Source organism: Mus caroli, unplaced genomic scaffold (assembly GCF_978045245.1).
Source record: "Mus caroli unplaced genomic scaffold, Mus_caroli_1 scaffold_1, whole genome shotgun sequence".
NCBI lineage: Eukaryota > Metazoa > Chordata > Mammalia > Rodentia > Muridae > Mus > Mus caroli.
In genome coordinates this window covers 115,969,349-115,995,409 of record NW_028227256.1, presented here as the reverse complement: position 1 = coordinate 115,995,409, position 26,061 = coordinate 115,969,349, and the positions used below count along the sequence as shown (strand labels likewise).

Below are 26,061 nucleotides of genomic sequence, written 5' to 3'. Positions count from 1 at the left end.
ATGGAGAGGACTGTGACAATCAGTCACCTCGGGGCAGCACCCCAAGCCCCTCCACATGCAGATGAGGCATCCCTAACATCTCAGACCAAGACAAGAGAAAGCATTTACTGTCAGACCCCAACCCACCCCAAAATGTATAAAAGACCCTATCCACAAGGAATAAAGCAGGAGTTATTTCATTAAGGATCGTCTGAGAGTGTCTGTCATAAAGAGCTGTAACACTTGGGAGGAAGAGAAGTTCTCTCCCGTAGAAGCTTTCTCTACTGGAAGCTGCTCAAGCCTACGGAGGTCACTCACTTCCTGTTCCGTGGCCGCGGCCTTGGCTCCTAGCCAATGTGCTGCACCAACTCTGGAACAGAGGTAGCTCTGCAGTAGAGACCTGGCACCTTGCCTACCTGCGGCTCCCCTCGCTGCTCGCACTGGCCCTCCACAGAGCAGAGCAGCACTGGCCTGGGACGATCAACTCCCCCCCACCCCCCCTTCAGAGAGTGCAACCCTGGCTGCTCCAGCTGGGCCAGAGCTCTGCAAATCTCTGCAGATAACCTCCGGTACACAGACCAGCATGTGTGTGTGTGTGTGTGTGTGTGTGTGTCCAGGGGCCCATGGAGGCCAGAAGAGGGTGTTGGATCCCCTGGAAGTAGAGTTGTAAGTTGGTGGTGGGTTCCAGGGACCAAGCTCCAGTCCTGTGAAGAGCAGCAAGCACTTTTAGCTGCTGAGCCATTTCTCCAGCTCTGGGATTTTTTTTTTCCTAAAAAACAAACGACATCATAGTTTATATTTTCTGCAGCTTGATTCCCACCCCCACCTCTCCTTTAGTGGCACCTCCTAGACATTTCCCAGGACAGGAGATGGGGCTGCTCCTCTCTCTCTTTAATAGCCATATACTCTAAACATTGGCTCGTTCATAATTTACAAAACTATTTCTAGTTAGTGTATTTTTCCAGATTATTGCATTGTATGTAAACACCAAGAAAAAATCCTTGCACACTTACAGTTTCAACATATAGGATCTATATCTTTGCCTACAATATCCATTTCCCCATACCTTTGTGTGTGTGGTACTTGCATGTGTGTCAGCACACATTTGTATACAGGTCGCATGTACCCGTGTGTCCCTGCATGCCGAGGTCCTAGGTCAACTTTGAGTTTCCCTCCATCATTCTTTACATTATTCATGGAAACAGGGACTCTCAGTTGAACCCAGAGCTCGATGATTGGGCTACTCCGGCAAACGAGCTTGCTCTAGGGGATGCCTTGTCTCTGGCTTCTGATGCCTAGATTTTCAGACAGGCTGCCTGGCATATATGTGGATTCTGGGGATCTGAACTCCTGGCCTCACATTTATAAGGTAAGTGCTTTATCCACTGAGCCATCTCGACAGCCCCTTCCCATTCTCTTTTACACTCTTTTTAGTTTTATGCAAGCTGATGTTTTGATTGCATTTTCTTAAGTAGCCGCGAAGTTAGGTGTGGCTCCATATATTTAGTAACCATATTTACCTCCCTCCCAGTGAATTACTTCATATTCTGCTTATTTTAGAAGGTTCGTGTGGAAGGTGGAGGATCAGAAGTTCAATGTCATTGTTATAGCAGGTTTGAGGTATTTGAAATCCTGTTTCAAAAAGCTCCAAATGGGGGAAAAAAAGGAAAATAAATAGAGTTTAAAATTGAGTTGTTGGCCTCCCGGGCAGGACCTTCATACATTCCAGATGTCATTTCGCAGAATGCTGCACTCTTCCTGAGTGTGGCAGTCTCCCGAAATCCCCACCCTCCGTTCTGGCTTCACAGCTTCTCCAGCTGCGCAAGTTCAGTTGACCGTTCTTGCCATGTTTGATTTTCTGATTTTTCCCCATTGTTGCTTTCTGCTGGGAACTCCTGTTTGAAGTAGTCTGGAAGTTAAATGGTCATCTTCCTCTCTGAGCTTCAGCTTTCTATGTGGATCTGGGTTTTCCTTGTCAACCCTGCTCTTTAATGGCCAAGTCCACAGCCTGCTCCAGTCCTAGTCCTCCAAACAGCGCTTGCAAGACGGTGCTGAGCTGCAGGTGACTGGTAGTTTGTGTGTGTGTGTGTGTGTGTGTGTGTGCGCGCGCGCGCGCGCGCGCGTGCGCTCTTGTGCCCCCTCCCTTCAAGTGGGCAAATGCCATGGTGTATGAGGAGAACATGCAAGTATCTTTTATTTTTAAATGTTATTTACTAATTATTCGTTTAAAGGACTTTATTTACACCGGTGTGAGTGTGTGTCCCATGTGAACAGGTGTCCTGAGAGGCTAGAAGAGGATGCTGGGTTCCCAGGAGCTGGAGTTAAAGGCAGCTGTGAGTTGCCTGACATGAGCATTGGGAACTGTTCTCTGGAGACAGCAAACGCTTTCCTCTCCAGCCCCACGGTATCCCTTTCCTTTCCTTCCAGATCCTCTCTGCAGGTCTAGCAGCCAGTCTTTTTATTTTATTTGTTTTACATTTCTTTATTATCAGTGCGTGTGCATGTGTGTGCATGCTGTGTATGCTGTGTGTGTGTGCTCTATGTGTGTGTGTGTGTGTGTGTGTGTGTGTGTGTGTATGTATGATTGAGCACATAGTGCCAGGTGTGAGTGTGTGGAGAACAACTTGCAGGTATTGGCTCTGTCCTTCCTCTGTTGCATCTGGGACTGGAACTCAGGTTGTCAGCTTGGGTGGCCAGTGCCTGTCCCCACTGAGCTGTCTCACTCGCCTCTGCATCAGTCTTTTTAATGATGGTTGTAAACACTGGCTTTGTAACTCATGTGCACACTGTGCGTTTACCAGCCCGCCTTGGCTTTCTGTGGTTGAGAGCCCTCCCTTCTCCCTCTTTCTTTAGTACTTACCATCGGTATGGCTCTATGGGTTCCTGATCTCCTTTGCTATGTAAAGGTCATGGGTGCTGTTACTCAGGTATCTGTGTGGAGACAGGCTCTCTCGGAACCAGGAACTTGTCATGTAGACTGGACTAGCTGGCCACTGAGGCCTGAGCTCCACCAGTCTGCCTCTCTAAGCCCTGAGATTCACAAGCATGCACCTCCCCGCCCCCCCAAACTGGCTTTCTCCTTTCAAATTCAGGTCTTTGTTGTAACAAAGTATTTGGTAAAAATCAAACATAAAGAGGGAAGGGGCAGTGTTGGTCCCCTTTTGTCCCTTCCCTCTAGGGCAGAGGCAGGCGGATCTCTGAGGTTGAGGCTGAGGCCAGCCCCGGAGTGAGTTCCAGGATGGTCAGGGCTACACTGGGAAACCCTTCTCTAAAACAAACAAACAAACAAACAACAAAGAAGAAGGAGGGAGAGGAGGAAAGATTAGTTTGAATCATGGACCCAGAAGCTCATGGTTGCTTGGGCCTTTGCTTTGGGTCTGAGGTGAGAGGCTGGACGACATGGAGGAGAGTGGGAAGCAAGTAGAGAGAGGTCCAGTGCCTGTCAGCAGGGAAGCTGTCTCTCTGACTCTCTCTGTCTCTGTCTCTCTGTCTCTCCATCTCTTTCTCTCTGTCTCTCTCTGTGTGTGCACACGTGTGCATGCCTGTGTATATGTGTGTGTGCGCTTTTGCATGTCTTGTTTCTGTCTGTCTGTGTTCTCATTTAGATACATTCTAAGGTTCTCACATTCTCCAGTCATTTCCTGGCTCTTTTGTACAGTCAGATAATAGGGTGGGGTGTTTTTTGTTTGTTTGTTTTGTTTTTGTTTTTTGTTTGTTTGTTTTAAGGCAAAGGCTGTGTCTCTGGAATGGTTACCTGCAAAAGAAAAAGCAAAATCAGCCACAGTAAATGGTCTGTGTGTGACCCAAACAGGGATCAGATTTCATCTTTAGGGCCAGCCTAGGGGTGGGTTTGTCGGGAGTGACCGAGTGACACTTGGCTGTCTTAGGTCCTTCCCTAATCCTAGCAGGTCAGCTGCAGCTATGGCCTAAGTGGGAACATAAACTTTCCTTACTTATGATTTGCACTTAAACAACAGCAACAACAACTAGATCTCATGTCTGGAGAGAAGACAGAGAGGTTACATAGCATGGATTCGCCGCACCTGTATTGGGGGCTCCCAACTGCCTGTAACTCCAGCTGCAGGGGATCGGATGCACTGTGCCTGTGTGTGCGCACACACTCCCGCATAATTTAAAGGGGGTTGGGGGTGGGGGTAGGGGAAGGCCAGATCTCATGCATCTATTTCTGGCCTCAAGCTCCCTTTGCAGCTGAGGGAACTTCTGATTTTACGTTTGCCTCCACACAAGGTTTATGTGATGGTGCAGGGGATCAAACCTAGAATGCCGGGCCGGCGCTGTATGGACTGAGCCACATTGTAGTCCCTGTATTTTTGAACTTGGAACAAAACAAAGGTTTTGTTCCTCAGTGATTATCATTGGCAAAGAAATCGACTTTATTTAAAATGAAAACAGACAAACAACAGGAGTAAATGGTCCTAGGCTTATTCGGTAAATGTCTGCCATACAGGCATGAGGAGCTGAGCGCAGATCTCCAGAACTCATGAAAAGCCAGGGAGGGCTGTGTGCACCTGGGACCCCAGCACTGGGGAATGCAGACACAGGCAGAATCCTGACGTTCGTTCCAGGTTCCTCAGGAAACCCTGCCTCAAAAAAATAAAGGGGGCTCAGGGGAGATGGCTTCCTGCGGAGACTGTCTACCAGGGTTTGATTCTGCAACCCATGTGGTCGAAAGAGAGAACCGACTTCCACAGGCTGCTCTCTCATGTCCACACATGTGCTATGGCATGGATGTTCACACATGCACGCGCGCGCGCACACACACACACACACACACACACACACACAGGACGTAAGTTATTGGAATTAAAATAAATTAAAAGTAAAGGTGACAAATGACTGAGGAAAGAGAGCCAGAGTTCACTCCTTCATGGATGTGCGTGTGTGTCTGTGCACATCCTACACTATAAGGTACATACAGCACATGTGCATACATGCCAAACGTGCATACTAAAACCATATATCTGTGTAGTGCATAATTTGGTTGTCTGCATGTGCTTGAAAGGACCCTGCCCCCAGCCTGGACAAATGTTGGTTTATTTCCATCAAGTTCACAGAAACAGGGTTGGCGGTGAGAAATTGTGGGCCTTTGTGTGGTGTGGGTTCCAACCACATTCCCCAGCCCCATCTCTGCAGGAAACAGTTAGTGGTTGTAAAGGAGGCCAAAGGTATTTTCAAGTTCCTGAATCACAGTCTTGTGGGGCTCCTGTATCCCCCATTCCTTCTATTTCTATCCCCACTTAGATGTGCTTAATTATCTAGTTAATTGCTTAGCTCACTCATTAAAAAGCACATAATTAGCATAGGGGGAGTAGGTCGGATGGATGGATGCCTGGTGTGGGCAGGTACCTGAGGAAGTGCAGGGAAGGCAGATCTGTGACCTTGACTTTGAGCAGCCCAAGGCCATGCCTGGACCTCACACCAATGCTAAGGGGTCCCAAATCATCAAGAAAATGACAAATTATGTCCAATCTGCCTGACTGCGAAAACAGATAAAGTGCATGAGGAATAGTTTGCAAAACAACCTATGCCCTCAAAGGATTTAAATACAAGAATGTCTAAGTCAAGACACTAGCAGAGACACAGTTAACAGTGAATGCTAGGCCAGGTATGGTAGTGCATGCTTGTATCCCAGCACTCAGGAGGCTGGGGTGGGGGAGAGTCCTGAGTTCCAGGCCAGCCTGGGTGACACAGTGAAACCTTGTCACAAAAGAAAACAAAACCCAAACATTGCTCCAACCGAACAAATCAGTCCCCATAAAGAACGCAGCTAGGGAGTTAGCTTCATCAGTCGGGATCTCCGTGCAAGGATGAAGACCAGATCTGTGATCCCCAGAACCCATGAGAAAAGCTAGGCGTGGAGTCCACATCTCTGACTCTAATGCTTGGGTGACAAAGACAGGAGAGACTCCCTTGAACTTTCTGGTCAGCCAGCCCAGCTGAAGCAGTGAGAGACCCTGCCTCAAAAGACAAGCTGGGAAGCCAGGTGAGGGGCACAAGCCTTTAATCCTAGCACTTGGGGGGGGGGCTATGATGGTGTGAATGAGATGTGGCTCCCTTGCTTGGGCATTTAAATGCTTAGGATGTTGTTTGGAGAGGCTTAGGAAGTGTGTCCTTGCTGGAGGACCCAACCTCTGCCTGCAGCTGTGCTTCCCTGCAGGAGGACTCTCCTCCCCCTGACACCTGAGGCAGATAAACCCTTCCTCCTTTAAGCTGCCTTGCTTGCGGTGTTTTATCACAGCCATAAAAAAGTAACTAAGATGGAAGTACAGGCATGTGGATCTCTGTGAGTCCAAGGCCAGTCAGGACTTCAGAGTGAGTCCCTGTCTCAGAAAGTTTAAAATAATTTTTTTTTAAAGGTTGAGGAGCCAGCGAGATGGCTCGGCAGTTAAGAGCACTCCCAGGGAACCCATTCAGTTACCAGTACCCATGTGGGGGAGCAGCAACTTCAGCTCTAGGGGCTCTCTTTTGACCTCTGAGGGCACCCACACATTAATGATATGCACAACATAGACACACACACATACACATAATTAGAAAAATAAAATAGTGACAAAAATACCTGACATCACCCTCTGGCCTCCACATATGTACTATACACACACACTATACACATACATACAGAGACATGCTGTACATACACTATAACACTCACAGACACACTATACACATACTATCTATCTATACACATACATATACACATACTACACATACATGCATACACACGCTATATACACACAAACATGCAAATATACATTCACACTATATATACTGTATATACACACACCCATACAATATACATACACACATATACATACATACATTTGTACTCAAACACATATACACATAGGCATACACACACTATACATATATACTTTTATACACACATATACTATACACATGCACACACATACATATACACATACACACATGTTCACATATACACTATACATACACATATGCACACATATGCACACATAGACTCACACATACACCTATGCACACACTCTACACACTGACTTACACACTATACACACATTCATACAATGCATACACATATACACATATACACGTACACACTGTACACACAGACATACACGTACACACTGAACACACAGACATACACTTACACTCTAGACACACATGTACAGTGCTTTAGGCATTCTGAGTGATTTTTTTTCCGAGTCCACCTGACTTTAATTTTTTTTCCGTAAGTTTGAGACAGGGTCTTTCCTATTTATCCCAGGCTAGCCTTGAAGGCTATATATAGCTGAAGATGGCCCTGAACTTACGGTCATTTTTCCTCTGCTTTCTTTAGTGCTGGGAATAAAGGTCACTTCTCTTGCTTCGTCCATCTGGTCTTTCGATAATGTCATTTTTTCCCCCAGATGTTATTTTTGCCTCTGTTAAAGTTGATCAAGCCCTTTCTAACACCAGCCTGCTATGTCCTTTAGGGGGTGTGTGCTGACTTCTGTTCCAGTTTGTATTGGAGGCTGGGATGGTGGGTGTGTGCTGCCCCCAGTGGTTAGCCTTTGCCTACATCTCAGAGAGGCTTTGTGGTTCTCTGGGTCTCAGGCTGTAGCTTGCTTTGCCTGCTAATTGCCTGACTTTGGAGAGATGCTGTGGCTACAGCTTTTTAGGGGAAACTCCCCTGCTTCAGGGTCTCTGATGATCAAGGAGCCTCTTGGTTGTTGTTAGAATGTTTGTTCCTCTAACACATTCATTCAAAACAATTTTAAGTTGTTTTTTTGCACATGGATGTTTTTGCCTGCTTACATGCCTGTGTACCACACGCACGCCTGGTACCTGTGGAGCCCAGAGAGTATATCAGATTCCCTGGGACTGGAGTTACAGGCAGTTCTGAGCCCCTAGGTGGGTGTTGGGAATCAAACCCGGGTCCTCTGGAAGAGCAGCCAATGCTTTTAATTGCTGACCCATCTCTCTCGTTCATTCCTGTCCTGTGACCCCATCCCCTCCTCTATCATGCCCCCCTCACTTTGGGAGACAGGTTCTGGATGGCCTGGAATTCACTTTGTGAGGCATCTCTGGCTTGGGCTGTGTTGACTTTTATAAAGTGACCGGCTCCTTGCCCCCATCCCTAGCAGTGCAGACTTGGAATTCTGCAACTCCCATTTCTGCTTCTCAGCTTTGTCCTATCCTGGTTCCCCTTGGGTAAGTGACTTCCGAGTTGTCAGACTGTCAAGGCTCTTTCTCTTCCGGCCCTTCTCTGTTTGAATGTTAAGTGTTTCTAAGGTGCAGGGGAGGGCTGGAGAAAGGGCTTGGTGCTAAGATGACCACCCCCAACTCCAGCCCCAGGGGATCTGACATCCTCTTCTGGCCTCTGAGTTCACCACATTCATGTGCACCCACACATGCACACCCAGGCACCCCCCCACACACACACACAATTTAAAACAAAAATCAAACATTTAAAGTATAGGGATGTCTGTCATATGTCATTTGCTTTCAACTGGATAGGACGCACACCATCTCCAAGCTCTTGTCTCTGTCATCTACAGCTCCTCACCTGAGCCACCTGTCCGTGTGTCACCACCTCAGACCAGCAGGATGGCTGCCAACAAGGGCAAGAGCCAGGGCTCCCTGGTACTTCACAAGGTCATCATGGTTGGCAGTGGAGGGGTCGGCAAGTCAGCCCTGACGCTTCAGTTCATGTATGACGAGGTAAGAGATGCCAGCACAGCCTGCGCCTGCTGTGATGTTGAGTGTGTCTGCTCCAGATGTGTTCTATGTCCCTTTCCCCATGGGGTGTTTGAAAAGCTGCAGGGTCAGGGGCTCTCAGCAGAAGATTCTGGTTGCCGACACAGTGGTGGGTTTAGTGGTCACAGAAATGGAGGGAGTTTCTCTGCACACTGTATTTCCAGCGCTATGTGACACCCCTGTATATGCTATAACTTAATTTTTTATTTTAAATTATGTGCAAGCTGAAAAATGTGTGTGTAGGGGGGCGGGGTTATTTAGAAAAGTGCAGTTGCCTTCAGAGGCCAGAAGAGGGCATTGAATGCCCTGGAGTTGAACGCAGTTGGAGTTGCCCAATGTGTGCTCTGGGGACCAAACTCCTGTCGTCTCCAAGAGCAGCAGGTACTTGTCACCACTGGGCCGTCTCTCCAACTCCAACATTTTTTTTTTAAAGATAGAATCTCCTGTAGCTCAGGCTGGCCTGGAACTCACTATGTAGCCTAGGATGTCCTTGAACTTCTAATCTTCCCATGCCTCCCCTTGCTGGGATTATAGGTGCAAGCTACCTTGCCTACTTTATGAGGCTCTGGGGATGGAGCTCGGGGCTTCACAGGTGAGAGGTGTGCACTCAACCAACTGAGCTACTCCCCAGCACCCGGTCTTGAGTGTCTCCGAAAGGGTTGAATGTTAAAGAACAGACCCTCAGCCTACAGCACCTTGGGAAATTGAGCTCAGCAAGAGAGGTTAGGTCATCGGAAGTGTGTCCTTAAAAGAGATATTAGAGTCCCACTCCCTTCCGGCCTTCCTCTGCTTCCTCTGCTTCCTCGAACCACCTCACCTCCTCTGCCTCACCTCAGGCCCCGAGGACCATGAAGTGAAGTTCTGAAGCCATCAGTCAAAAATAAACCTTTTCTCTTTATTAATTTTGGGGTGTGTGTGTATGCATGTTGCACCACACTGGAGGTCAGACGACAACAGGGACGAGTCAGTTCTCTCTCTCATGGACTGCACGTGGGTCCTGGATTCAAATGCCAACTTTTCACGCTTGGAGACACTCACTAAGCCGTCTTGCTAACCCCAAAATTCACTCTTTCATCATGTACATTCTAAGCAGGTGTGATCATGTATACCTGTAATCCCAACACTCCGGAGGCAGGAGGATCATGAGTTAGAGGCCAGCCTGGGCTTTGTAGCTAAGCCCAGTGTCACAAAAAGAAAATATAAAATAAGGAATTGTTGTCTTGGTGGGCACTTTCCAGTTGCTGTGATATTAAACCTTGACAGAAGCAGCTCACAGGAACAAGGTTCCTGGGAAATACCGTCTGGTATTGGTGAAGGCATGGCTGCAGGAGCAGGTGGCTGGCTGGGCACACTGCATCCACACTCAGGAAGCCAAGAGTGAACAGGAAGTGGGGCAGGCTATTCAACTCCAAGGCCACCTTCAGTGACCCACTTCTTCCCGGAAGGCTCCATTTCCTAAAATCTCCACAACCTTCCCAAACGGTGCCACCTTTTCTAATATTGCCCTTTGATTTGCCAAAGTTTTACATTTTCAAAAATGTAATTAATTTGTTTTATGTGTATTGGTGTTATTATGCCTGTGTGGATGCCTGTGCACCATATGTGTGTAGTACCCACAGAGGCCAGAAGAGGGTATCAGATTCCCTGGAACTGGAGTTGTATACAGAAAGTTAAGCTGCCATGTGGGTGCTGGGAATTGAACTCAGTTCTGGAAGAGCTCAATTGCTGAGCCACCTGTCCAGCCCTGAAAGTATTAAGTTTTACTGAAGTCCAGTTTAGAGTGGTGTGTGTGTGTGTGAGAGAGAGAGAGAGACACATGAGGTGCACATGAGGAGGTCAGTGGAAACTTGCATGACTCCGTTTTTTCTTCCACTGTGAGTCCTGGGGTGGAATTCATGTCAGGTTTAGTGGGAAGCACCTTTATCCCCTGAGCCATCTCCCTGGCCCCCAGCTCATTTCTTCTCTGTTCCTTGGACTTTGGTCTCATTCCTAAGACTTTATGTCTGGTTCAGGCTCACTGATGGTTGTTCTGTTTCCTTCTGAGTTTCTGTCTTAGTTCTTATGTCTACACTGGCGCTGTTTTCAGTTAGTCACTGTGTTTTATGTGCCCTGCATAAGAAGTCCAGCTTTTCTATACTTTTTTAAAAATTTTATTTACATGTGTGTTCCTGTGTTTGAGTGTGTGGCATGAAAAACCTTGTCTCACAAAACAAAAAACAAAAAAAACAAAAAAATATCCACCTGTCCTTGCCTCCAAAGCCTGGCAGGAAAAGGCGTGTTTCACCATGCCCACCTTCCATCCCTCATTTTTTCAAAAGTAAATTTCAAATTTATCCTGTGACGGTTTCATGCATGCATATACTCTATGTGGATTGCATTCATTCTCCATCCTCCTGCCTGCCCACTTCCCGCTCTCACTTCCTCGTCCTACAGACACCCGTCTGTCTTCATGTCTATTCTGTGGGGCCCACTGAGTTCACCTCAGGTGTTTACGTGGGCATCACGAAGCTGGTGTACTTTGAGGCACAGGATTATTAGATTGCTCAGGCTAGCCCCAGATCTAGCCTCGCCAGTGTGAGGCTTGACTGAGATAGCTCAGTGGGTAAGACAATCACCATACAAGCACGGGGACCCGAGTTTGAACCCCTAGAGCCCATGTAAAACCTGAACATAGTAGCTAGCGCCTGTAACTGCAGTACATCTGTGGGAGGATCAGAGGTGCAGCAGCAGACTCCCTAGAAGCTAGCCCAGCACATGCACGGTGTCAAGGAAAAGGAAGAGACCTGCCTCACAAGCAAGGTGGGAGATGAGGGATGATGCCTGAGGTTATCCTGTGACCTCCACGTATGTACAGCACAGTCTCTCCCACACTCCTACCCACAGACATCACAAACACACATATGCACACACACATACATACACACACATGTACACATACTTATACACAAACATGCACTACACACACAAACACACACATATACACACACAAACACACATAAACACATGAACTCACATATATACATGCACACACACATACACAAACACACACTACACACAAAAACACACATATACACATGTACACATATACACACACTCACACACTCAAACACATACACACACAAACACACACACACAAGCTAAATAAATGTAATTAAAAATGTTAAAAGGGACTGCATTTTATGAAGAGTTTACTAAAGTCTCATAAATTAGTTAATTTTTGTGTGTGTCTTTATTTAAAAAACATTCAGGGAGGCTACGTTGCTTCTGTTTTTTTTTTTTTTTTTTTGGCAGTTTTTGAATTTGTTTTGTCTTTGAGTGGGGAATACATTCTTCTATACATAGGTAGTAATCTCTTCTCTACTGGCGACCTGCTGCAGAATGACACACTGTTATTCTAGAGTTGTCTACATGCCCGTATAGAGTTTCCTTCCTCCTTTTTGTGTAACAGCGAAGCACTCAGTTGTGTAGCCAACCTTAGCTGGGCATTTGGATGGGCCTTCATCTTTTGTGATGCCCTTTGGTGCCAACAGTGACCTTGATTTTTGGGCCAGCATTTCTGGAGATTAGATTCCTAGAAGCTAGATGTGGGGAGAGTCAGAGGATAAAGTACTTCTCATTTTATCAGATGTTGACAAATCTCTCCATGGGATGGTCCTGTCCCCTGCCCCACAGGGAGCAACAGGTCTTTCCCCAAAGCTCGTGTCTCAGGGCAGCTCTTCCTCCTTCTCTTCTGATTCCTTTTCTCTCCCTCCATCTCTCCCTTCTCCCTCCTTCCTTTCTTTCGCACTGGTGAGGAGAGCATGTCTCCATGCTGGCTTTGGATGCTCTGTGGGATGCTCCCATCGGTGTGTGTTAAAGAGAAGTGCTCAATGCACTGTGTGCAGCTCAGAGTTCTGGCTAGTGCTTGCATCGTGCTGCGCTGTGCTGGGTTGGGCTGGGCTGGGCTGTGCCTCTGTTGTTTTTTCATTCTTGGGAAATCTAACTTATCAAATTTTTTTACATGGTTCTAGACTTTGAGTCATAGTTTAAAAAGGCCTTCTCTACTTCAAGGTAATAAGGTGCTTACCGTGTCTACTTTCAGTGCTTGACTGGATTTATTTTTTAATTTACATGTGGGTGCGCACATGTTCATGTATGCAGATGCATGTGTGGGGGGTGTGCACCTACATGTGCATGCACATGCTTGTGTGCCTACAGAGACCAGAGAGCATCCCCAGGCAATGGTCCTCAGACATGGTCCACCTTGTTTCTGAGACAAGGTCTTTCATTAGCCTGGGGCTCTCTGTGTAGGCTGGCCTTAGCTGGTCTTAGGTGGTCTTAACTGGCCTTAGCTGGCAATGTCACCTGTCCTCATGTCCCTGGACTGGGATTATAAGCATGCACTATTACCATGTCTCACTCTTTTTTTAGATTTATTTTATTATTTTTAGTTACATATACCGGCGTGTAAATGTGGGTGTGTGCTTACGAGTGCAGGTGTTCATGCATGCTGGATGCACTGGATCCCCTGGAGCCACCAAGGGGACTGTGGTCTGAATTTAGGTCCCCTAGGAAGGCCATAGATACTCTTAACTGCTGAGCCCTCTCCCCAGCCTCTGGCTTTTGTTGTTGTTGTTTGTTTGTTTGTTTCTAAGAGGGATGTGGGGGTCACACTCAGCTCTTCATGTTTGATGACCAGCATTTTATCCACTCATCCATCTCCCCAACCAGCATTTTATCCACTCATCCATCTCCCCAACCCTCCGCTGGTTTTACTCTACACTCTGATTCCTCTTGCCAGATTCCCTTGGGATGATTTTTATAGTTCTGCTCATTATTAATACAGGCTCCCGAGCCTCACCTTTTCCATTGTTTGTATTATAATTTTATGCTCTATTGACAATGATATCATCAAGAGTTCTGCTTAGTGTTTGCCTTTCTTATCTGTAAAATGGGGCTATCTGCCCCTGTTGTTGAAAGCTTAAAAAAAAAATTGAACTCAGAGCTATTAAGGCAGGAAGTGTTCCCAAGCATGGTGGGATGTGCTTGCAATTCCAACATTTGGAAAGTAGAGACAGGAGGTTCAAGACCAGCCTGAGCCACATAGTGCGACCCTGTCGAAGGAAGGAAGGAAGGAGTGGGCTGTTTGCATTCTTCAGTGTCTTCTCTGGGTGTAGTAGCTCTAGACTCTTAGTGAATACAAAGCTGATTGCAAAGCATTCAGACGTAGTGATGCAGTCGGGGTGCCGACTGTACTCCTTAATTCTGACTGTTTCCCCCCCAGTTTGTAGAAGACTATGAGCCCACCAAAGCCGACAGTTACAGAAAGAAGGTGGTTCTCGACGGAGAAGAGGTTCAGATAGACATCCTGGACACCGCTGGCCAGGAGGACTACGCGGCCATCCGCGACAACTACTTCCGAAGTGGAGAAGGCTTTCTGCTGGTGTTCTCCATCACAGAGCACGAGTCTTTCACAGCCACAGCCGAGTTCAGGTGTGCCTGACCGGGGAGAGCCTGGCCCTGACCCTCCTGCCAGGCGGCTGAGGGCAAGGGATCCGGGGTTGTGTGGCCTGGTGATGGCCGGGCTCTGATGAGGAAGAACTCTGCCGTAGGGTTCTCTGAATCTTGTTACACTTTGGTCTACTATTGTTTCTGTTTCTTTGGGCATCCATGTTTTAGGATTTCTGCACATATCTTTTTAAAAAGGTGTACTTATTTTTATTTATGTGTACTGGTGTTTCGCCTACTGTATGTCTGTGTCCCAAGTGTGTGCAGTACATACAAGGGCCAAAGAGTTCTGAGCGTGCCAATAGACCCCAAAGGTGTCTGCAAGAGCAGCCAGTGCTCCTAACTCCAAATTCTGTTATAAAGAAACAGTGAGCATTGGGGGGTACTTCTTCTGTAGCTGGCTCTTCACCACACCACACAAGCTTTCCCACTTTCTTATATAATTGCAAATGTTTTCATCGACTCCCCTTAAGAACGTTTCTGTGTTAATCTGCTTTTCCATTGCTCTGACAGAATACCCCAGTTAGTCCGCTTATCAGAAAAGAAGTTACTATGGTTTGTGGTTTACCAACCACGATCATGTGGCCTGTTGCTCTGGGCCTGGGGGTGGGGGGCATGCAGCATGGCGGGGGATATGTTGCTGAAGGCTTGTGTGGCACACGGCAGCTGGGGTGCCAAAGAGGGAGTCTGTAGAGTCCCAGTGTCCCTTCCCAGGGCACACCCCAGAGACCTAGCTTCTTCCCACCAGGCCCTGCCTCCTAAAGGTCTCTAAAGAGCTGAAGGTCCTGGCTTTCTTTCTGCAGCTGCGGTGTGTGTATGGAGGAGACGCACAGCAGAGAACTCAGCGTGAGCTCTTGGGTCTGTAGATTTTTTTTTTTTTTTTTGAGCATTCAGGAAGTTCCTATGTGGGTAACACTTTTGTGATCACAACTGTGTTTCCTCTTCATAATCTGATTTTGAGGCCATCCCGGAGATAAAACAGGATGTATGTACACAGTGCTTTCTTTTCTCCCTTGTGCCTGTATTGGAATTACTAAGCATTTTTGTGAGCTGTTGCTTTGGGTTTGATGGGATATTTTTGTTTTGTTTGTTGTTGTTTTAAGTAGTGTCTCATGAAGCCTGAAACTTACTATGTAGCTAAGATGACCATGAACTTCTGGTCTTCCTGTCTCCTGTCTCATGGGTTTACAGGCATAGCACCATGCCTGCCTGTAGAGTGCTGAGAAGGAACGGGATTTGGGGGTGGGGGTGGGGAGGGGCTCTGTGTATACAGTGGGAGCACCCTGCCATCTGGGCCATGTCCCCGAGATTCACAGAGGGTTCCTTCCTGATCTTCCCTCTCCCTTTCTCTGCGACCCCATAAATTGGGGGACTCCGTGGAGATGCAGACTCCTGACTTCCTATGCAGACATCTCTTTTGTAGGAGTATGGGGCAGAGAAATCCGTACCTGGGAGAGAACAGATGATCATAATGGACGAAAGCTAAGGGCCAGCCTGGAAAAGCCCCTGCTAGTAAACACCCATTTTGAAATCTCCCGATGGAAAGATTTCTCTTGTTCTTTAGCCAGGCCTTTTAGATGCTCTGTAAACCCCGAGGCACCTGGCAGCTACTTGTAAAGCTGACTTCATATGCCAGCTTTAAAGCAAAACAAAGCAACTTTATTTATTTGTGTGCTGTGCACACACCGGCGTACATACCATAGTTCACGTGGAGGAAGGAGGACAACCTGCAGGAACCGGTTATCACCACTCACAGTGTAGATCAAACCCAGGTCCTCAGACTGCCGTGGAGGCAAGCACTCAGCCTCTGAGCCGTCCTGGTACCTCTCCCGCCAGCTTTGGCTTTCTTTTTTTTTTTTTTTTAAAGATTTATTTATTTATTATATGTAAGTACACTGTAGCTGTCTTCAGACACTCCAGAAGAGGGCGCCAGATCCTGTTACGGATGGTTGTGAGCCACCATGTGGTTGCTGGGATTAGAACTCTGGACCTTCAGAAGAGCAGTCGGGTGCTCTTACCCACTGAGCCATCTCACCAGCCCCAGCTTTGGCTTTCTTAACCACACTGTTCTTGCTGCACCATCCCTAGGGAACAGATTCTCCGAGTCAAGTCGGAGGAGGACAAGATCCCACTGCTGGTCGTGGGCAACAAGTCCGACCTGGAGGAGCGGAGGCAGGTGCCCGTGGATGAGGCCCGAGGCAAAGCAGACGAGTGGGGTGTGCAGTACGTGGAGACATCTGCAAAGACCCGCGCCAATGTGGACAAGGCAGGATGAGTTCTGGAGGCTTCTCAGAATCTGGCTTTTGCTGTCTCCAAGACACAGCAATCTCATTTGCTTGGCTTTTAATTTTATTTTACCTGTGTGTGTGTGTGTGTCTGTCTGTCTGTCTGTCTATCTATGTAGGGGTATGTGAATGTAGGTGCTTATAGAAGTAAGAAAAATCCCCTGGAATTGAAGTTGCAGGTAGCTGTGAACTGTCTGATGTGGGTACTGGGAACTGAATTCAGGTTCTCTGCATGAGTGGCACTCTCTCCTGACCACTCAGCCACTGTGGCTGCTGCCTCTGCTACCACTGCCCCCTTCTTCTTCCTCCTCTTCCTCCTCCTCTTCTTCCTCCTTCTCTTTCTTTTTCTCCTCTTCCTTCTCTTCCTCTTTCTCCTCCACCTCTTTTCTTTTGGTTATGTAGGCAGTGTCACACCTGCAGTCTGACCTCAAGCTTGGTTATATAGGCAGTGATGACTTTCTAGTCCTTCTGCCTCTATCTCCCAAGTGCTGGCATTCAAGGTTTGTGCCATCACAGTTGACTTGTCATTTTCTGTTTTCCTTTTTCTTTTTTCATCTTTTTGTTTGTTTGTTTGTTTTGTTTCGTTTGAAAGTCTCACACAGGCTAGCCTAGAGCTCTGTAAGTAGCTGAAGAGACCCTTGAACTTGTGATCTTCCAGCCTCCAGCCCTCTACCTTCCAGCACTGGAATGACAGGCGGGCATCATAGCCCCCGGTTTATGCAGTGCTGGGAATGGAACCCTGTGGTTTTTCTTTTACATCAGAGTTCAGAGTGTTAGCACACAGTTGAAGTAGGTGCCTTACAGCTGAACTTCACGCTGTTTTCCCATGCTGTGGTGTGGTCTCTTACTTCACATCCTGGGTTTGTGAAATCAGTGCAGAGCCAGGGCAGGCAGAACAGAAGGGCTGTGTCTGCACCTAGTTATGCTCAGCCACAGATCTGTCTACCTCTTCTTTTTTTCATTTCACCCTGTAGCCCAGGCTAGCGCTGTGGGATGTCACTCCTTCTCTTTGTACCCTACCAAGGAGAGCTGTTTGACTAGCTGGTTCTAGAAGAGGGCTGAGTACTCTCAAGGGACATTCAGAGGACCTGGCTTTAAGTAGGGGTTGGTGTTCTCTGTAGCCTGGGGCACAGTGAGTTGTGTTCCATTGTCAGCTGGATTTTTGGTTATCATGTGGGCCCCAGGGAATTGAGTTCACGTTGCCAGGTTCTTATCCTCCACTGCACCATGTCCCTGGTTCTGTCTGTCTGCCTGTCTTCTGTCTATGTGTGTGTGTGTGTGTGTGTGTGTGTGTCTGTCTGTCTGTCTGTCTATCTATCTATCTAGACAGGTCTCATATGCTCTAGACTGACCTGTAGCTCTTGTGTGTGTAAGGAGTGCTCGAAATACAGGTGTGGACCGTCGCACCTGGTTTGTGGGTGTCAGGGTGGACCCCGTGCTTGGCAAGCCCTCTCCCAGCTGCCGTATCCCAGCATCTTTGCTTTCTTTACATTGTTATCTGAACTCTCACGTTGCTTCTTAGGATGCTCAGACTTCTGTTCCTAGCTGAGGGACATGCAGAGGGCATCCAGGCGTAGCCTTATTCTTCTCTGGAGAGGAGGAGGGTGCGTGTTTGAGACAAGTGCAGTGCTAGTTGTCCTCTGCCTCCCACACCACACCCGGACTAAGGCTTTATGTTTTAAAACCAAGAAGGCTGTCTGCTAATGGTAGCACATGCCTTTGATCCTGCTACTCAGAAGGCAGGGGCCGGCAGATCTCTGTGAGTTCAAGGCCAGCATGGTCTACTTAAGGAGACCTTGTCTAAACAACATAAACAACAACGACGAAACAAAACACAGACTTTTTCAGTATGAAAATGCTGATGTTTTTGAGAAGGCTGGAGTCAGGGCTCTGGGACCTCATTCTGGGGCGGGGGTGCACAACATCCTGTCTCCCTCCTCTCCCTGGACAACCTTTGACCTGCAGGAAAAACCCAACAGGAACTTGTAACAGGTAATAAGTTTTTTTCAGTAAACACTTCCCTTCAGAAAGGCCGCGGAGATAGATGCCCAGCCCAGGATCAGTGTGGGCTGCTTTCGGCTGAATGCTCCACAGGCCTCCCTGCCTTTTACCACAGGATGAAACCAAAGTCTGTGGTTTGGACCCATGAGAGGCATAACAGGAAAGCAATCTTGTTTTGCTTCATTTCTGAAACAGTAATTTATATGCCCAGACTAGTTTCAAATTTCAAATTTGTTGTATAGTCAAGTTGACCTTGAACTTTGAACCTTTCTAGACCTGTGACATCACTCATGACTTCTCTCTCTCTCTCTCTCTCTCTCTCTCTGTTAGTTTTAAATTTTTTTCTTTATTGAAAATAATGACAGGGTCTCTTCTCCGCCAGGCTAACCTCTAGCTCAGGATGTAGCTAAGGAGGCCTTGAACTCCCGATCTTCCTGTCTCTGCCTCCTGTGTTCTAGGATTACAGGTGTGCATGCCTGGTTTGTGTAGTGCTGGGGATCCCACCTAGGGGCTTGTGTATGCCAGGCAGCTGCTCTGCCACCTCAGCCCCAGCCCCAGCCCCAGCCTTTGCTTGCTTTTCCCTTTGGTTCGTCTCTGAGAATCAGCACAGAGATGGCAGAGATAGAAAAGCTAGTGTTCTTTGTCCTGCTTCCAGTTCTGTGGGAAATCTCCAGTGTGTGTGTCTTTGCAGGGAGCGTATTTTGTCTGCCAGGGTTTAATCAGTCCCTTGGCAATTGCTGGTCGCAGAGGGTGAAACCCAAACCTCACTGACACATGATAACGCCCGGCTAGATAATGTGCAGTGGCTCGTCTTTCTTGATAACATTCCTCTTGGCAGTAGGGGGTGGAAATGGGGGTGTGGGGCTGAGGTACGTGAGGAGAAACGCTGTGATAAGACTTCACTTTCCTGTTTCTCCCAGCTCTCCAGTTCAGGAACCTGCCTTCCTCACCCCTGCCCCTTGCTTTCCTAGATTTGTCCTTGGTGGCTTTCAAAGTAGGATTTGGGGAGGGGGGAGGGGCAAATCATTTATAATGGCATTCCAGCCTTTGTAGTCAAACAAGGTATGGTGACAGTGGGACAAAGCAGAGATTCACCCTTTATTTCTTCTCTCTCTCTCTCTCTCTCTCTCTCTCTCTCTCTCTCTGTGTGTGTGTGTGTGTGTGTGTGTGTGTGTGTGTGTGTGTGTGTATACACATGTTCATACCATCAGGTCACTGTGCTCAGTGGCAGGGGACTCTGCCTGATGAGGCTGCCCTTCACCTTTCCTGGAAATAGGAGGCAGACACTCACAGGCCATATCCCTTCAGATGTTTGAATTTCGCACGCCATTCAAAAACCATGCTTGCCAAAGCACATTTCACCCTTAGTATATAATTAAGAAGAGATTCGGCGACGGTGACAGGCTCTTCCTGTCCATGACAGCTGTGTGGAAAGGCAGGGCTCTTCTTCTGGGAGAGAGGAGGGTTTCATTAAAGTGGATTCTTACTGCTGTCGACGCCTTGCTATTTATTCGTGATGCTTTGTTTGTAACGAAACAGGCTCATAAGCGTAAGCTTGGGGCTGGAGATGGACTTATTGATAGAACTCTTGCCTGGGACCGTCATCAGTGTCACGTGACCTAGCCCTGGGGTGCGTAGGAAAACCAGGATGCATGGCCATGCACAGCCAGTTGAGGCTGGCTTGGGCTACAGGAGAGCCTGTCTGAATGAATAAATGAATGAACGAACATTTGGACCCTGTACCATAAGAGTTGAGTGCATCCCATCTCCTTATTCTTTTCTCTCTTCCCTCTCACTTCCAGGTGTTCTTTGATCTGATGAGAGAAATCCGGGCAAAAAAGATGTCGGAAAACAAGGACAAGAACGGCAGGAAAAGCAGCAAGAGCAAGAAGAGTTTCAAAGAGCGATGCTGCTTGCTGTGAGCGGGCTGCGGACAGACGCAGCAGAGTGGGCCACGCTGCAGCTCAGCGAGCCGGAGGTGGCCTCCCGGCTGGCTCCCCATTCACTCTCCGCAACTGCATTCACTATCACTTCTTGAGATGGGACAGATATCCGTGCGTCAGTGGCTGGCAGAAGAAAGACACCTTTGTCTGTGTAATGCCTCTGTTAACTTTGCCAGGAGCTTTGAGAGTCTGCCCTCTCCCACCCTTCCTGAACCATGACCACCACCAGCTCTAGGGTCGTAATGTTGGAGATCAGGAATATAAGTTGTGATGACAAGAAAGAGCCCACTTATTCCCCCATCGTTCTAGGACATGGTCATCTTTCCTTAGAAAATTAAAATGCTTTATATTATCCGGGCATGGTGTTGCACCACTGTAGTCTCAGAACTCTAGAAGGTAAGGCAGGGAGGGTAGCCTGAGCCCAAGGCCAGCCTGGGCTACCTAACAAGACCCTGTCTCTAAAAGAAAAAAGAATTAACATCTTATTTTCTTAGATTTTTAAGAGAGAGTTTCTGGCAAGACCTCCCTCATCAGTTCTTATCATTTTAGAAGTAGACAGAAAAAATATCTAAGCTCAGGTAATACTGAAAAAGCCAAAACATTTTGTTTCTTTTCTTTTTTTTAAAAGATAAACTTGTGTAGTTTGGAAGCAGAATTAGAAAGATGAACTTCACTCGGGCCAGATAGGCTGAACCAAGCTTCCTGGTTTGTAGAGAAAGTGGGACGCTGTTCTCTTCATATTTAAATGCCAGCCAGGTGCTGGCTGGAGGCTTTCCCTCCTCAACACCCTTACTTAGAAAGGAAACTTGGTGTGGGGGGAGATGCAGGCTTGCGCCCCATAGTGAGCTTGCCTTTTCTGATTGGGTCATTTCTGACTGGGTCTTCTGGTCCCCCCTACACCAGCTATAGGGCTGTTCTTCCTTCTGAAAACTGTGACCAGTTCAAATTATGACTCAGAACGTAGGGCCAGCACCAGCTACCTCTGCAGACTCCCAGTGACTCTCTCTTCACAAGCAGATGAAGAGAAGGCTCAGAAGGGCCATCTCCTGTAGCTCCTGGCAGCTGGTTCTGGTGGCACTGAGATGAGCCAGGTTCCAGAGGCTCACACTCACTCTCTGTTAAGCTTCTTCCCAGGGAAGGGGATTCTGGGACAGGGGGCTGCCACTAAGCACACACACTCCTCCTATTTTCCAGAAGTGAACATTTCATGTTTAGGTGCCGAATGTGAATCCGGGTGGGGAGAGCGGGAGCCCTTCGAATGGATGGGTTTTTTTTGTTGTTGTTTTGTTTTTTACAGAGGTTATGGGAACTAAGGTCTGATCCCTGGAAACTGATCTTGTGTCACTTCCAAAGAATCATGGGCTTTTTCGAATAAAAAAATTTACACTTTTCAGGATTTCGCCCTTTTTCCTGTGTGCGCTCAGGGAAAGGACTTAGTTAGCAGTTGCTGGATGTTCTTAACAGACGTGCTGCGGTATCCAACAAACATTGCTTCGCTGAATCCCCTGGGTTGGGAAACACAACTATAAATACAAGCGATAACTGTAACTTCATCTCTCCTGTGGGAGACATTGCCATCCTCCTCCGCAGATAAAGCCCTGAAGACAATTACACCCGAGCACTAACAGACAGCCCTGTCCATTAAAGACTTCGCTGACATAAAAATGTCCCCTTGAGAGAGATGACTTGGTAAGAACAGGTGCTACAAAAGTGTGAGAGCCTGGGTTTGAATCCCCACACATGTAGAAAGACAGGCGTGGCCATGTGCATGTTAGTCACCAGAGTGCCGTGGAGTGGATGGAGGCAGGAGGATCACTGGCACTGGCTAGTTACTAGACAGTCGCCATGTTCAGTGGAGGCCCCATCTCAGAAAAAGAAGGTGAGTGTGCTGGAGCACGGTCTCTCGAGAGGTACACATACCACATACCTGGGCTCCCCGTACACACATAAAGCATCAAAGATAACTACACTGACTATTAAATGGACCCATCTCCACTTCACTGACACTAATGTGCTTATTAAGCTAGAAGAGTTGTGGTATGTAAACGTATTTCCTTTGTGTGTACATATGTGTACTTGGTAGGCATGTGTGGCATGTGCCTTGTACTATGTTGATCAAAGGACAGACACTTTGGGGAATTGGTTCTCTCCTTCTGCCTTTACATGGGTTCTAGGGATCAAACCTGGGCCACCAGACTTGTTTGGCAAGCACTTTACATACTGAACCCTCTCATTGGCCAGGAACCAATTTAATGTGTGCTGGCATGATGGCTCACTGGGTAAAGGAGCTTGCCACCCAAACCTGACAAGCTGAGTTCAGTCTCCGTGATCCACTTGTGTGAAGGACAGAAGTAACTCCAATGAGTTGCCCTCTGCCCCTCAACACATGTGCTGTGGCATGTATGCACTCATATGCATACATAGCTACGCACACACACACACACACACTAAAAGCAAATAAAGTTGAAATGAGCATTTAAGTGAAAGGACAATAGCTGAAATAGTTCCTGCGTTGATGTGGGAGCTAGCAGTACTCGAATAAAGTGCCAGAGATGCTTAGCATGTATAACTTACACTTGCTACACAAGACTGCAGACCTGAATCCTGTCACTGGAACCCAGTGTAGAAGGAGGAAACATTGCCAAAAGTTGTCCTCTGTTGCATTCACATGCATACACACATTATGAGTATTTGAAATTATGTGTGTGTGTGTCTGTGTGTGTGTGTGTGTGTCTGTGTGTGTGTGTGTTGTATGCACATGAATACAGGTGTCTGCAGCAGCTAGAAGAGGGTGTTGGGTCTTTTGGAGTTCCTAGTGGCTCTGAGCTGCCTGATGTGGGTGCTGGGAATCGAACTCGGGTCCTGTGGAAGAGAACCAAGGGCTCCTGATGGGCCATGTCGCCAGCCCCAAATAAATATTAACTGTAGAAAATACTAGTATGCTAGTAATAGCAAACATGACTGATTTCTAATTACATTTTTATTTCTTCATTGTGCACGTGTGTGTGTGTGTATGTGTGTGTGTGTGTGTGCGTGCGCGCGTGCATGCTCATACTCATGTGTGTGCATTCAAGCCCATTAGAGGTCAAAGGACAACTGATGAGAGCCAGTTCCCTTCCACCACGTGGGCCCCAGGATGGAATTCAGGTCATCAGCCTTGGTGGCAGATGCCTGCACCCACTACACCATATCACTGACCCCAAACTTTGATACTTTTACTTTTAAACTTGTCAGAGTCATAGCTGCCCATGCTTTGCGATGCTCTAGAAGATGGTCTGCGGAGCAGCATCCTGCGGCCTTGCCCCTGTGCCAGCTCTGTTCTTCACCTCATGTCTGCACCCAGTGTGTCTTCCGACACTGGAATTTCACAGTAACAGTCTGAGGCCACTGGATCTTGTTGTTCACCCTCAGACTCTGGCAGGGAGGATAATATAGAGAGTGTGCATGTGTACTCATGTGTGTGCTTGTGCGTGTGCATGCTTGACTGTGTGTGTGCATGCTTTCTGTGTGTGTGCACATGCATGCTGGCTCGAGAGCATGCATGCTAGCTTGTGTTCAAACGTTTTCTTTTGCTCAATACCTTGCCTTTCCAAGGATGTTATAACTCTTTAAAGTCTTTGTGTGTGGTATGCGTGTGCCACATTATGCATGTGGAGGCCAGAGGTTACGACTCTTGGATCTTACACCTTGTTTTGAGGCCGAGTTCTAAGTTGCTGTTGCTTACCCCAGGTTAGCAGCCCAGCTGGGGTTCTCTTGTCTCCACTCCAATCTCCACACAGGCACACTGAGATTACTGATGGGCACCTCCTTCCCGGGCCTTCTTGGATTCAACTCGGGCCCTGCACTTTTGAGGCAAGCACACTACCCGATTAATGGCCTCCTGCCCCGTGGTAAAGCTTTTGAAAGCTGTATTTCCAGAGATGATCTTAGTTAATTTTGACGGGAGTGTTTTTTGATTCTTGGTTCTTTTTTAAGCTATGAGTCTTGCTCAAATACCTTGTGGTCTCTGGTTAGCAGCCATACTCTGAGGAGGGAAGAGAGTTTGTTGGGAGCTCAGAGAACCTATGCAGAGCTGTCAGGATATTGGGGTGAATGAGTAGAAATCCAGCCATGGTTGCTGAGGACCCCTAAGGGTATAAGCCCCGCATGGTGGTCCCTGCTGCCTCACCCCCACCTTTCCTCAGGATCCCAGCAATGCACTAGTCACGTGTTACCTAGTTGCCCTCTCGCACACTCCTCCCACTTCAGGCCTCTTCGCTGTTACACTGACCTTGTTCTTGACTTGTTCATGTCTGCAATGAATTCTGCTTACTCCCCCCGGCCCCATGCATTCTGCCGACTCCCCTCAACTCTCATCCTTTTCATCCCTGCTTCCCACCCCCCGCCCCCGCCCCCCCCCCCCAGTTCTCTCTACCTGCCCTCTGTTCTGCTTCATGACTTTGGCTTTGTTGTGACCCCTGTGGCTATCTATATGAGCACTGGGTTGGAGCTATGCATTGGCACTGGTGGAGTCACCAGTGGACTCACGACTGAAGGCAAAGACAAAGACTCCCTCTCCTGCATCTAGTCGTTACAAATAGTTGGGCTATGAAGATGGGTGCACCCGTCCCCAACCTGTCTTCTGCCTACCTCTGCCTGACAATTTTATTTTTGAAGCAGGGTCTCACTGTGTAGCCCAGGCTAGCTGGGAACTTACTATGTTTAGAGATCCATTTGCCTCCACCTCTCAGGTTGTGGGATTAAAGGCATGTGCCACTACCCTGACCCTCAGCCTCACTGTGGACAGGCCTGCTCTTGTGCAGACCCAGCACAGGCAGCAGAAACAGCTGCCTGGACATCCAGATTGCAATTGCTGTCTCGATGCCAGAGGATGGCATTTGGAAGCCCCTTCCCGTACCTTCCAGCTCTTGGAGTCTATGTTCTCTTCACACCACCCCTGAGGGTTAGAAGGGCTTGGTGATGTGTTTATAAAAAGATACAAATAAAGAGAATATGTTCTATGGATGTGTGATGAGTTATGGGGGATGGGATGTCTCAGTGGGCCCATGCCAAGACATCCTTTCCCCCTGAGGGACCAGCCACACAACGGTATAGTATAGAAGAGAGTTTATTCAGGGCATGAGGAAGGGCATTAAGAGGGTATTAAAGGCAGAAAAAGACACACACACACACACACACACAGAGAGAGAGAGAGAGAGAGAGAGAGAGAGAGAGAGAGAGAGAGAGAGAGAGAGAGAGAGAAGAGAAGAGAAGTAGAGGTCAACCATGAGCATGGGGAGAGAGGGGGAAGGGAATAGAGAAGGGAAGGGGGAATGGAAGAGCCTAAGAGGGCAAGAGAGAAGCAAGAGAGCAAGACAGCAAGAGTAAGAGAGGGAAGAGGGGGCAAGCAGCCCCTTTCATAGTGGGTCAGGCCTACCTGGCTGTTGCCACGTAACTGTGGGGCTGGAGTTTAGACAGGATGATAACACTTGGTCTATGTATCTTATTTTGGGCTGAGTGCTCCTCTGTCATTTATTCTCATTATTTTATTTTATTTTATTTTATTTTATTTTATTTTATTTTATTTTATTGTTTCTTTTAAGACAGGGTCTCATTGTCTGCCCTAGAACTCACTCTGTAGACCAGGCTGG

At 47.6% G+C, this 26,061-nt stretch overlaps 1 protein-coding gene across 1 annotated transcript in view; it reads left to right on the top strand.

Moving 5' to 3' along the window:
* Nucleotides 1-21,824, top strand: part of Ralb (RAS like proto-oncogene B) — a 33,829-nt gene extending 12,005 nt beyond the window's left edge. Inside the window, exons 2-5 of the mRNA XM_021157967.2 lie at nt 8,517-8,679; nt 13,979-14,187; nt 16,291-16,468; nt 20,291-21,824. Coding sequence (XP_021013626.1) covers nt 8,566-8,679; nt 13,979-14,187; nt 16,291-16,468; nt 20,291-20,410 — 621 coding nt within the window. The 5' untranslated portion in view covers nt 8,517-8,565 and the 3' untranslated portion in view covers nt 20,411-21,824. The remainder of the gene's footprint in view (nt 1-8,516; nt 8,680-13,978; nt 14,188-16,290; nt 16,469-20,290) is intronic.
* Nucleotides 21,825-26,061: the final 4,237 nt, after the last annotated feature.